A 14,452-nucleotide genomic window follows, 5' to 3' on the forward strand; every position below is an offset into this window, starting at 1 on the left:
TGTTTTACATTCCATGACCTAAAGAGAATAACGAAACAAAGCTTTCTACTCTTGCTCATTTCAAAATATCTTTACAAGAAATAGACTATAGTCATACGTACCAAGAAGAAAAACATAATGAATTGTCACGTTATTTCGCATTGAATCCTTAAAATGCGTTTGTAAGATACAATGATGCTAAAATATATTGGATCTGACTATCTGAATAGCTTGAATTCATTAGTGAGATTACACTATTAAGTCGCAAAAGAATTAATTAAGGGTGATAACTAACTGAAAATCTTTCTGTATCCTTTCCTAATCTCAAACTATCAAAAGAAGAAATGTGATTCCGTTAAGAGTCTGTTTATTGGAACAGTCAAGTGGGCCATCTAATCTACAGTAATGGTGATCATTGTACGAAAGAGACTTAACCATCGTATATCATACTATAATTTGAAATCTTAAGCAAATACAGTAACCAAAGTTGGAAAGCAATATCTATTTCAAATAATTCGAGGATGTTGGGGTTGACTTTTAAAAAAGATTAAATTCCATTGTAAATGTTTTTTTATTGCTTAGTGTATAGAGATGGATATGAAGACAAATATATAGATACCTGCATTTACAGATTCTAGATGTACATGACTCCACAAATAAAATATAATGTTATTTACTTATTTGAATTATGAAAGTGATATTTTTTTCCTTAGTTCGATGAATACACAAAAACATGAATTAGGAATATTCTTCTTTTCCTTAAGGACACATCAATGTTGGTGGAATGTAGTCATTCGCCGGTGGGTTTTCTCGGAAAGTATACTTCAGTGTCTGGAATACGTAAAATACATTTACAACATATATTCTGGAAATAAATTAATATACCTCCAATAGGACGGTGACCTGACTTTGTAGGACGTTCTAGCGAATACTAATCAGCATATTTTGAAGAATGCCCAACCATAAGTGAAGGAAAAGGGACATCTAAGACACTAATAGACCCGTATTCTTCATCGAAGATATTTTAGTATTCCAAACGTATTCAATTTTGTTTTCAAATACATATTTTACTCATGCATGCAACAATGTAAATAGTGCAAAAAGATATTAATAGTGGCAACTGTAAACTTCCCATTGTCACTGTTTGTCTGATTCATTGTGCAGAACCTCAACGCTTTTGAACCTACGCTTGTATGATGGATCCAATTAAGAGCACAGTGCACGTTTGCCATCTGGGACTTAAACATGAACACAGTTTTCAAACATTCTAGGTTATGTAGTGCAGTAAATATTATTTCCAATGTACTTCATCCACCTCCACTCCTGTTTCTCTAACGTTAATGTTATGAAAATAATGATCTTTATTTGTTCTTTTCATCCTCTGTAATGTACTCTCTAAAACAGTGTTTAAAATCAATTAAATTGTGCTTATATGTTTAAGTCGATTCTTGCACGGCTGCGATAGTTAATTTCAACACGTTCACATATCTTAATTTCTCTTTCTCACCACCCCAACACCCGTCTACTTAATAGCATGGGAGAATTTTCTTGTTTCATTGTAATCAGCATTTCTAAATTAACGATTTCTAAGTGCTCAAGTTGTTTAAAAAGAATCCCAAATCAAACGTACATATTACTAGTCTAAGAACTTCTAAGGTTGAACCATTACACACAGAGACTGCAGTCCTGAATATTAATTCATAAAATATTTATTATTGTTTGCTAAATTACACACACATATATATATGTACACACGCAGAAACACACATATATATATGTGTGTGTGTGTGTGTGTGTGTGTGTGTGTGTGTGTCTGTATAGTTCATCAAATGTTTATGGCAGTGCATTAATGTGAGTTATTGAAACTATCTCGCAGCTCACTCTATGAAAAAATAAAATGAAATAAACTAATAAACTGATCATTAATTGCAAACCTGACATGAATTTAGAGATGAGTGCAGTTAATAATAAAACGAATTGTCTAAACTTTACACAAGAATATTTCAGGCAACTGCTACGTAGCTATTTAAAGAACGGTGATTCTCCATCTACATTGTATGTTATTCCCAGATAATACTACTAATACTACTGTTACTATTACTACTTTTAAAACTGATGATAGTAGCATTGTACTTAATATACACGCTCAGATGTGACTTGGAACTAATTAATATAAACCGTTTTACTTAGAAAAACGTCAGACAAATTTGTTGTTTTATTTTAAACGATAGTAAAGTTTTTGCAATTTAGAATGAAATTGTGGTAACTTTATATACCAAATATATCCATAATGATAGGCTACGCCTGCTTTGTATCTGTGGAAAAACAAAAAAACATATTTTCCATTTACAAAATGTGCACCTTCAAAGTCAGATTCAACGAAAATGTGTTTTTCTTTAAATCTTCATAATGATCAATTGCAACCATTATTATGTATAGATGTTCCGCTATACGTCAGTCTTAATCTAAAATAAACAATATTTAATAGACAATATCAAAGCATACTAAGACGCAAAATACATACATAATAACACGCAATATTAATTTCTAAAATGTACCTGCGGTACCATAGAGTCACCAGTACAGAAGTGGTAAATGCTTGACTCCCTCAGTTTCTGTTTAAAGAGGTCTCTATTGTGCTGAATGGTCCAGTTGTAGGTAGATAAACGAGACCAAAGACTACTCTGATCGTTAGATATGCTGTCATAGGTAGGGCTGCTAAGGCATTGCTTGAGTGCGACTTTGGGGTAGTAGTGTAGAAAGCTCAGGCACATTTCATCTCGGGTCGATAGTCCACCCTACATAGTATAACAACGCATTATTATCGTGGCACGTTAGTCAGAAGGGCTGTGATCAATTTCAAGACTGCGTGTAATATCAGTGGATCTCACTAGACACAAAGACCGTGATGTCACACACTCTCTAGAAATGATACAAGTTTCACGAACAAATAGTATATTGCTCGTAGTTTTATTACATACATTTAGATACTATTACTATGATGTTAACTGATTAATTACTGAAATTGCTTCATTTTGCCGAATTTTTTTTCAGAGTTTAATTTAGTTTTTCTGAGTTTATCGAGGTATAAAACTGTCAGTTGCCGACTTACACAGTAAATAACGCCCAAAGGGCGTTATGTAAGCTGTGTGAGTCGGCAACTGACAGTTTCTACAACGACAAACTCAGATAAAAGAACGTTAAACTATTATAATTGCAATTATTTATAATTGTATTTATTTATTGTTGTTATTTTGTTGCTTGTTAAAGATACTTCTTACAATGTTAGGGAGTGTCTATGCGTATGGATTATTCTTGAGGCAAATGCTACGTAGCTATTTAAAGAACGGGGATTCTCCATCTACAACTTAACTATGTTAATGTCAAACAAGCAATTCTACCAACGGTAGGCTGTCTAAAGTTTTGCACATTCCACATGGTCTTAATCTTCTAACTAAATTGGCATAATTGATCTGAGTAGAAGTTTAATATTCAAAGCAAAGTATGTGTTGTTTGGTTTTACATAGAAATGATTCTTGGATTTGATCATATCATGAGTTAATAGTCACATGGTCGAATAGTTATTGCCCATACACATGAGTAAACAATTTTCGCGTCTTTAAATCTATTGTAGTGTTGATTAGCAGTTTAGACTACATACATGGGACTACTTGCAAATGAAATTAAGACTATCGGTAAATGGTTAAAGTGATGGGGGTCCAATAGTCAAACAGTGTCAGACATCTACACTGACAGTTAGCGGATCTCCTACCCACTCCACATCGTAACTATCAAGGTCGGCGTCTTACATTGTAGGACTGTAAATCCAATTGTTGAAATGTTAGTCTTTGAACCCCACTCCACCCAGTCCTTATGTCCATTTACTTATAGTTTTAAATTCACGTATGTTATATGCAGATGTTGAGTTTCAACGCTTTTCTTGTTCAAATCTAGTCAAAGAAAGAATTATTTTCAGAAAGCAGCAAAGATGTGTGTTTTGATTCTGTCAAATCAATTTATTAAATTTTCTAAATAAATGATAAATCCACCGTTTTCATATTGTTTTAAAGACATATAGTGTGCGCGCCGTCCAGTTCAGTGTTTACGTTAGTTACTTTGCACGTGACTCTATTTATAGACGTTAGCATAAAGTTGTTCTCCGGAACAAGGAGAACTACCTTAATACGACTAGAGAGACTTTTGTATTATCGACAGATAAAGCAATCTATATGCGAGACCGGAGAATGCGAGAATTTGTATATTAATAGTAAGGCCACAAATATACCAAAAAAAGAATAAATTACTTTCTAACGTTTAAGCTATACATGCTAATTCGACTGTAGTACATATTTTATAGTCAAGACTCTAATAAACAAGGAAAATGTTTTATGTACAATAGTTGACCTAAAAATGGTAGTATACTGAGACTACTCTGTAACTTTCATCACTGTACTAAAATATATATTACAAAGTATAACATATTCTTGCTTGCCACTTTTATTGCGCCATCTGATGTTCTACCTGTCTACATATATAAACACACATACAGTACGACATTCCTATATATCTTACATAACATCTGCTAGGATGAATACAAAATATGTTCGTAAAAGTTTGTTGTATATTAATGAATTAGAACATACTTTTTCTTACCCGTTGTTAGAGAAAACCTCACTATCATAGTTTTATTTATTTTAAATATTAATTCCACCTAGTATTATCAAGCACTCTCCTATAGGATCCAGGGATTACACTTTCCTTTGTGTTTGATATATATTTGAATTATCTACAATAATCCTATATACCTTAATGTTTGTCGTAACAATCAGGAATTACTGGGTAGTTAGACGAGCATTAATTACTTCGTAGACGTGCGGGTGTTTTGGTGGTGTGTGCTTAGTCGTGATGATATGCATGAATTTGTGCGTGCAGACAAGGCAATGGGTGCCGTTTATTCGCGGCGCTGGGTTAGAATCTCTGTAGAATACGAATTACAAAGTCTCCAAACTTAACCAGAGTAATATATTTTTTAATTTATATTATGCCTGGTATTATCAAGCATTTTCCTGTAGCACCTCCTGTTCAGTTTCGTATAGTTCTCTCTCTCTCTGTATATATATATATATATATATATATATATATATATATATATATATATATATATATATATATTATTTACCAGAGTTGCTGCAGTTCTCTCGCTAGAGTCATACACACATTCGATCATAAAACTATCTCCCTGAAAAAGTAAAAACAAATTGCTGCATAAGAAATCAATGTGATAAGGAATATGACCATTCAGCAATTAACATTGTTCTTATATATATATATATATATATATATATATATATATATATATATATATATATATATATATATATATATATATATATATATATATACATATATATATATATATATATATATATATATATATATATATATATATATATATATATATATATATATATATATATATATGTATGTATGTATATACATAGAGAGAAAGAGAGAGAGAGATTGAGTGAGTAAGTGAGTGAGAGAGCTCATAAATAGATACACTAAAATATGTTATAAAAATGAAATAGTACTGACTGAACGCGATGCATCGGTCGCATAATTCTGGTGTAATTACGTTATTACCTTATCGCAAATAAATCTTTTGAATTAATGAGAAAATGGCTTTAAAATCTTTTTCTTGCCCTCACCCTTTTTTAAAGTAGAAGCAAAATAGAGTTAACAAGCCATGATTAAAGGCAACAATATTATCTACCTCTCGTAACTAGCCAACTAAACGTTCAGCCTACGATTACCCTTCCCCAACACCGCTAAAGAATATACATCATTGAGAATATAGTGACCGTACACGTCTGATTGGAATTTCTTCTCTGAGAAGTCGTGTCTCCTGGAAATTAAAATCGTAGTGAGAATCTGTTGCCAAGGGAGATAACTCGCTGCCGTTCCGGAAGTGTCTTGTTTTAATAGCTCTTCCAAGCAGATGTGAATGCTGAGCAATTGCGAATACTCTGATTTCCGTCATATTTCCAAGTGTCTGAAATAAAAAAAAACATTCATCGTTGTATTGGCTGGGTATGATGGTTTAATTTTATATAGCAAGGTAGTTATCGTGTCTTATGTAGTTGCGGATTGCATTGTTTCAATACATACAGGTACTTTGTAACTGGTTTAATATATAGAGGCAGGATGCGCTGATTTGATTTATAAGACAGGTTGTGTTGATTTAATCCAAACTCTAGATTCACACAGACGTTTACCGGACTTTCAACTTAAACACACTAAGCATACATACTTTAAAAAATTAATGAAAGACTCATATCTATGTGCTATCTATATCATACGGAACCAATATGGACACACATAAAACTGTAATCCTTCGCTTTGAGGAATTAGTGTTATCTCTTTGCGCAAAGATATTTGGGACTTTTACGCCATTTTTTGTAGATTTCACTCAGTTACCATACTCATTTCCAACACGTGCTACTTAATCGAAAAACATAGCAAAACGATGTTGCGCGCATCTTCTCTGTAAATAATAATAATAATAATAATAATAATAATATCTTTATATTAAGAGGAAAACATATTTAGCATTAAAGTTAATCTCCCATAGTGTGCTATATACATCAATTTAAACCTTGAAACCTAAGTAAAGTGTTGATAAAAATGACATGTAAAATAATAGCTGATGATTCCATTAATGTAAAACACTAAAAGAAAAGTAAAACTTGTTTAAACAATTAAAATGGGATATAAGTATGGGAATCATCGGAAGTGAACCATAAGGTAATCATTATACCAGAACATGAAATAGACTTTCTAATTCCAAAAAGGAATAGTATTCTTAAATGTTGCACATGATTCAACGAGACTATACTGTCGATGTTTGGTTGGATATGATATAATATCAGGAACAAGGCTATTGACGTTTATTTATTATCTATGCAGTACGTTCGCAAAAGAGAAACGAGATTAACAATGAAAACATTTCAGATTGTATGAATATAACAGTGTTTAGAATTATTCGATCAGTTATGTTTTGAAACATAGTAGTCTTACATGTTTGAGCGATACTACATTCGTCCCAAAGGAGATGCTTTGTTCTAAGATTTGTAAAATATGGTTTCTGTAATGTAATTGTCACAAAGGAAATGAATTTTTCAAAGATTTGTAAAATATGGCTACTGTAACGTAGTTTAAGTATTTATTTCAGTAACATGATTTGAAATACTTTTCATCAGTGCAATCCATTCACTCACGAAAATATCAACCTGATGAACTTGGATGTCCAAATGAAGAGTTTTGTAAATGAAGCAATTTTCAAGAGCATACAGATGAAAGGCAAAAATTATTTTGTAATCGGTCTAGTGCAAAAGCTGTAAATTTTTCCTGAGGTGAACCAACTGTCATACAAGTAAATTTGATAGAATTATGTTTATTTGTGATTTTGTACTTCACTTATGAATACATTGAAAATCGGTTTAAAGATGGTAATCGAAAACGGATGTAGAGTTGTTCGAATGGGTAAACAGTTGATTAGGAAAAGGAAGGTGCTAAGATGGAAGAATATCGTGATAATAAAATCATTCGCAGATACATACATACATACATACATACATACATACATACATACATACATAGATACGTACGTACATACATACATACATACATACATACATACATACATACATACATACATACATGCATGCATGCATGCGTACGTACGTACCTACCTACCTACCTACATACATTCATACATACATACATACATACATACATACATACATACATACATACTTCAGCTCATCCAATTGTGTAATCTCATTTTTTATTCAATTTCGACTTACATGATCAATGCACTGAAAGGGGCAATATGATTGACTAAGGTAGGCCTTTTCGAAGGGCGGAATGATATGCCTCCAGTTCACGTCATGACCAAGTTCCATCATGTCAGCTTCGTAGCGACGAAGTTTGTTGGTCAGTGTTATCCTTATTCCAGAGTTGTCAGTCATACCTAATTGAAGCAAAATATGTCAGCATTAATGAAAAACGATAGCAGAGAATATGAACTTGTTTTCGGAATTTCACTACTTTTTCATATTTTTATACAGCCATGAAAATTACGAAAATGGATTGAAACTAAATGTAATCTTCAACAAATCAAGTTTTAAATATTTTGTTTAACTGTGTCAACTGATTTTTGGGCTGGATTGTCATAGTGTGTCTCCATGATGTAGAAGTCGGGATCGTCTGGAGCTCCAACGGACAATCCTACGTGTTCTGGATAGTAGAATGTCTGGCAATAAAAAGGAAAATCTGATAGATATCTCTTTTGCTTAAGAAGAAAAACAAAGAGATGAAACGGAAAATATATGACACCCATAGAGATACTTATGAATATATTTGCAGGTAGAGAGATTCAATTGTTTTAAAACCTAAATAAAGAAATAATTAAAATAAAATAAACCAATAACAGAGACACATCCATGATCGGCGTAGTAGTATATCTAGAAATATAAAGAAAATCAAATGGATCTATATTTTGTATAAGAAATAGATAATGAAGATCGAAAGTATAACCTGACCATAAAACAAACAGACAGAAAGAAAGAAATAGTCATTTATCTTAGCAACTGCTTAAGAGCGTAAAAGAAAGTCAGGAGAGGTTGGTCTAGCGCACACAAATCATTACAAGCAAATACCTAGTAGTGGTAGTAATATTAGTAGCAAAGGTAACAATAATTGCTACTGTGTGTTTTATTTATTTGAAGAGAAGAAAAAGAGAAAAAGCGATTTACTTTTCCTCCAATAGCCCAGCCGGTAATGACGTCATCACAAGGATCCAATCCCTTTGGGATTTCATCATAGCACAAATAACGGACATTGTGGAACTTGGGATCTATTCCTCTGCATCGATACACCAGGATATGGTGCACGTGCATCTCGTTGCCAGGAGTGATTATTGGTTCCACCTAATTTAAAATTAAGACAAAAAATGCAGGATATGATTGAATTAATTCATTGCATGATTGCGCAACATAATGGTTAAAATGTCAAAGACGTGGTATGTTCTTTAACACAGAAGCAAGAGGAAGATTGAAAAGTCTTCTTTACCGAAAAAGGTAGTATCAGGTGATCTTGTAAAGGAAGAAACAGAAAATTAGAATTGGATGCCTCAATTCTCCCAACCCATTTATTGCCATATTGGCGTATCACCGATGTACCACTGGGTAACTTCAATCTCTCCCTCAAAGATACTAAAACTAATAACTGTTCAATGGTGCTTGTGTCGTGTTTAGGATTATACATTAATAATAATAATAATAATAATAATAATAATAATAATAATTTCGCTAGTTATGAAATCAGATCAAATTATTGTCTTTGATAAAAATATAGTTTTTGTAGGGAAAATTTTTATATTATGACTTCCCCCCTAAAACTTTCATCATATATTACATATCTCTTTTTCGCATAATTAGTATGGGTAAGTACTATATTACGACCTATCGTACGAAATCTGTTCACAAAAGACCCAGTTAGTCTTGCGATCGCTTGCCTGGTAGATACTTGCGTAATACTCAAAGATTGGCTGTTCTAAGTGATAGTAGTGATACATCATGCAGAATTTACACCAATTGTATTCTCTTCATAGCCCTGTATGCCAGTACTTTCCCTGTCAATGTTTATCAAGTTTGGTTGGGTGCAAGTTTTAGAAAAATCGTTTAAATGTTTTATTTTTGTTAGTTTTAGTAATGGTGGTCAATATATTGAACAGAATCTTTCTTGTTAAAGTTATTTTCAAAACATTTTGCTCAGCAGTTGTAAGGAAGTAGTTATTTAAAGTTTAATTTACTTTTTTATGGCGACGAACAAATTTGTTGATGGACTGACATGATTTGTAAAACCGATGTTGAAGTCATTCCTGTTCCGATACCGTTTTCGAAATTGTGTCAACGATGACCTGGTGGATTTTCGACTCATTTTCAAAATATAAATTATTCACAGATAAATAAAGCACGACGGAGTCGATGCCATACAGTATGTTCCTCGCTTAGCCTTGCTGTTGTGCGAGCTAAGCAAAATAATATGAACGATCAAGAACAGTTTCAATAATCTGAAGGCAAACACTGTTTATAAACGTGTTTAACAAAATGATGAGGGCAAGACTGTCACATCATCCAGTTTTATTTAAAGCTTCTTCTTTGCTTTTGTTGTTGTAGTTTTCGGACTATTTTCGTTTTGTTGTTTGTTTTGCCGGTTTTTAATTTTTCTTTCTTTGTGTTTTTATTTGTTTGGATTTTGTTTTGTTTGTTTTCAATTTTTATTCCTAAATTCTTAAAGTTGCATGCAACTCATAGTCAAACCGTACAAATAACAAAACACGTTCTATAAGAAATCCACTTCCCATTGGAAATAAAAAGTGTCTACGGAGCTAACTTACTTTGATCATATGGTGCTTCCCACCAATATTCGGCATTTGGAAAACTCGGCAGTTATAGGTGGTCGTTGCTGCTGGAATTAGGAACTAAAAGCAAACCATAAAAGCACAAAAATATTAATATAGTTTAATATTGTCAATAAGTATAACACTTGCCCTGTTTAGTTTATTGGTTTAATAGGATGATTATCATTTAAACTTATAATTAATTCAAGTTGCCGTTTTTGTTAAAATTGTTTATATGTTTTACATGTGCAAACCTTTATTTGTTTTGTAAATGATCAATCATTAGCCATTACACTTACTGGAAACACGTAGAATGAAACGAAGACCGGATAAACGTTGTTTTAGGTAATTATTTTTTGGTGTGATTTAGATTTTTAACGTAGCTTTAGCAATAGTCCAGTCATAATTCGCAAAAATATCAAAAGCATAATTGAATATATAAATGGTGCATCGCACCAACTCCCAAAACCAAGAAATTATCATTTTCTTGGTGCAACTGCCTTGTCTTACATTGTCTGTTTCATGAGTTCCGATTCACCGTAATAGTTGATAATAGTTGCATTTCTTCATATATATATATATATATATATATATATATATATATATATATATATATATATATATATATATATATATATATATATATATATATATATATATATATATATATATATATATTATGGTTTGCGAGTATCAAAGGTGATCGACTTATTGTGTATTAAGGATCATGTTCTCTAATTAAGTACATATAAAGACATCTTTAAATTAACAAAGAAAATACAATTTGAATTGTAGGCAAAGAGTCGTCGAATTTTAATATAATATACCCATGCAGACGGCATTAAGTGTTTTGCATATTTACTTTACATGAACATTTTGAACAAATATATGTCTAAAGATTTAATCACTCGTATTAGGAGGCCAACAGACAATAAACGTACATTTCCGTTCAGAAAATCGTAGAATCGAACATCATAGTACTGTGAAGACGATGTCACCGAGGCAGCGGACGACACGCTCAGTAAGGACAAGCTCTTTGTTCCTCTGTGTTCCGAACCGTGGTACATCAGACTGTTATCAGTAGAAGGGTCACTCGTGTGATAAGAGTAAATCACTCGTACGGTACCATCCTAAAATTTCAGCAATTAATGAAACATCACGAAAACGTTCATGCCTTTAAGTTTAATCGAAGCCTTCTATGTGTACCAAATGGAAACTATCCCCTTTTTCTTTTGATTACATGGCTATTTTGACTTTGAAAAATAAATTCCAAATTTCGTTACATTTGTTCATCATTCGTTACAATTATAGGGTGTACATAAATATATAGAAATTCCATGCACATTTTGAGTTGTAACAATAAAGATCTACGCTAAGGATACCTCAATTTTCTTGTCCTCTGTTCTGTCGCATGTGTCCAATTTTCGGACAAACTTTAGCACAGTTCCAAAAGTATTCTCCTCTCCATGAAGAATGAACCAGTCTTGGTGACTGTCAACCACTGGAGGTGCATTCGCAGTTGTGTGACAGTCCTGTTCAGAAAATGTATTTGTGAAATGACAATTAGTATTGATACATCTCGTCATATTTTATTCAGTGAAATATTTGTCTACTTGATAGTTCAGATGGAAATGTGGCTACAGGGATACAGTACTTCAACATAGTATGTATGCATTAAGTTATTAATGCTTGACTGAAAGTAGATTTAACAAAGAATAACCTCTACAGTGGTCGTAAATGTTTAACGGAAGACAAAGACATGTTGTTCAATATGAAAAAGTAATCAAGAAATGAAGCTTACATTTATTTTATAAGTTCTTTTAAAACACAGTGAAGACGGGACAAAACTTCCATAACCTAATCATAAAACAGAGACAGATGGTCGTAATTAGTGTATTATCTAAGATAAATAATGGTTGTGGAGTTTACATGACTATGCTAAGAGTTAAATAAATGTTAGGCTCTACAGATTTTGTTCTGTTAATTAAACATATATATATATATATATATATATATATATATATATATATATATATATATATATATATATATATAATTTTAAATTAAGTGGCACGTGTGTTCAACCTTTTTTGTGCGAAACTAAAGGTCAGTTTTGCTGATGGAGGGAGATTCTGAGGATATTATTTAAAGGAATATCTATGGAATTAAACAATGTATCCAATGATCCTTTAACTTCGTTTTTGGAACTGTCTCTTAACTGTGTTCCTTTGTCAGGTTTGGAAAAATAAGCAATGATACAACCATGATCTCAGCCTAGAGCGAATCTTATTGAATGCGTTAGGATGGCGAAAGAAGTCCTTACCTGATGATATGTACAGACATAGCTCAACATATAACATAGAGATTTTAAATTTTACCTTTTCATCTAAGGTAACAACACTTAATTATGACCTTGTACATATTAAATAGATAGATGTTTATTTTTCATGGCTAACCAACTCGTATTGAGAGATAAAGCGAACTTGGAAAGTATGAAGAGGCTATATACATGATACTGTCAATAAAAGTAAAGGTCACATTGATCAAAAACAGCTAAAAACATGAATAATTTTCTTAAGTGACAGTTGAATAATTGATTAATTATTGCGCCATAAAAATGCATACATACTTTAATGCGAGTCTTCAGATAGGTATTAAAACATTGTATATCCATCTCGTGTTGTTAACTAGACTGACAACATCGATATTTTATGGTTACATGCCAAGACATCTCAGGAGAACTCGACCACCAGTAACGTTCACATTTAGGAGTAAAGATATTTGCACCCTGCGAATGTGTCATACGAAGGTTGCTCAGCTACAACATTACTCGTGTGTATATTGAATGATAACCTTTCTTATCTTAATTGGGAACACCTTCTGTATGACGACAAAAACGCAATTTAATTTCTCTCGCAGAGAGTCAATTTCTGTCTCATGAAACTGAAGTCTAAATTGAATGATCCTAATTTATCAGCACAATATTTTCGATATTCAAACAAATATATCATTTATTCTTTTCAATTGATTATAAGCTAACTAAAGGTATGACAGTTTTAGTTCAAAAGGAGTGTTTATAACATTTTTTATATTGTCTTTTACAGAAACTTGTGATTTGGAAATTGTGAACTTTGGTAAAGACGCTTTAAAATTCTAAATATCCGCAGTTTTCCCGTATGCAACAGAAGTCGTTGTGTATTCATTTAAACAAAAAGAACTTAACCCTTTTATTATTTCAGAACCTTTAGTTTAACACCAAAACATTTGTCATGTTTTGGATTGTTGCAGAAATGCGTGTTTAGCACATTATTATTACATATCATACCGAGGAATAATAGATGTTTAGTGGACACACCCAGCAGTTCTAATATTTTACCAACTGTGCCACAGCTGGTAGAAAAGCTAGAATGAAAGACACTGATGTATTTTTCAAGACCAATGTTGCTATCCTGATTAATAACACTAGGATAAAATATCTGGTTTTATCATTATGTGCACGAAAATAATTCTTACACAATGATAAATTAAATGAATTACCTTAAAATGTGTGACCCCATCTTTCACCCATCCGACCACGACGTCTGCCGGGTACATGTTACCATTCTCGGATAAACCGAATCCAACATACCCATAGGTCTTCACGTGGACTTCAAACGTAATATGTGTGTTGTTAGATTTCCAGAAGAGAAAGTAGTTACCATGGGTGTCTACCTCAGTTGAATAATTAAAGGGCTCAGTGGGGATGACATCTACCAATCCCCTAGCCACTTCAAGGCAATATAGGACAGTCAGTGCAAAGATATGTTGTTGCGCCATCCATCTGTTGAAACGCCAACAACGGCCGAAGATTTATAAAGAAAGTAATACAGACGTAGGTCACGCTGTCACGTGACTGGCCATTATAACGCGTAAGTGTTTTGTAGAAATAAAAAAAATGTCGCGCTCTAACTTATGGAAATTTTTAGATGCAGATGTTTTATAACAAGTTTACTCAAACCATTATACGAC

At 32.4% G+C, this 14,452-nt stretch overlaps 1 protein-coding gene across 2 annotated transcripts in view; it reads right to left on the reverse strand.

The window, feature by feature from the left end:
* Positions 1-536: 536 nt before the first annotated feature.
* The window catches only part of LOC149778500 (DBH-like monooxygenase protein 1), a 13,937-nt gene continuing 21 nt past the window's right edge, over positions 537-14,452 (reverse strand). Inside the window, exons 1-11 of one of the 2 annotated variants that reach the window (XM_089939378.1) lie at positions 13,982-14,452; positions 11,827-11,976; positions 11,386-11,574; positions 10,442-10,525; positions 8,796-8,969; positions 8,191-8,293; positions 7,845-8,011; positions 5,846-6,031; positions 5,159-5,218; positions 2,538-2,777; positions 537-810 (exon numbers count right to left, since the gene is read on the reverse strand). The exon at positions 13,982-14,452 is cut by the window's right edge and continues 21 nt beyond it. In XM_089939378.1, coding sequence (XP_089795504.1) covers positions 739-810; positions 2,538-2,777; positions 5,159-5,218; positions 5,846-6,031; positions 7,845-8,011; positions 8,191-8,293; positions 8,796-8,969; positions 10,442-10,525; positions 11,386-11,574; positions 11,827-11,976; positions 13,982-14,260 — 1,704 coding nt within the window. In that variant the 5' untranslated portion in view covers positions 14,261-14,452 and the 3' untranslated portion in view covers positions 537-738. Of the gene's footprint in view, positions 811-2,537; positions 2,778-5,158; positions 5,219-5,845; positions 6,032-7,844; positions 8,012-8,190; positions 8,294-8,795; positions 8,970-10,441; positions 10,526-11,385; positions 11,575-11,826; positions 11,977-13,073; positions 13,206-13,981 lie in introns of those variants that run through there. The other variant, XM_089939379.1, reaches the window with a different exon arrangement.

The sequence above is a fragment of the Sinohyriopsis cumingii genome, chromosome 17 (assembly GCF_028554795.1).
Source record: "Sinohyriopsis cumingii isolate HCF-2022 chromosome 17, ASM2855479v2, whole genome shotgun sequence".
Classification (NCBI taxonomy): domain Eukaryota; kingdom Metazoa; phylum Mollusca; class Bivalvia; order Unionida; family Unionidae; genus Sinohyriopsis; species Sinohyriopsis cumingii.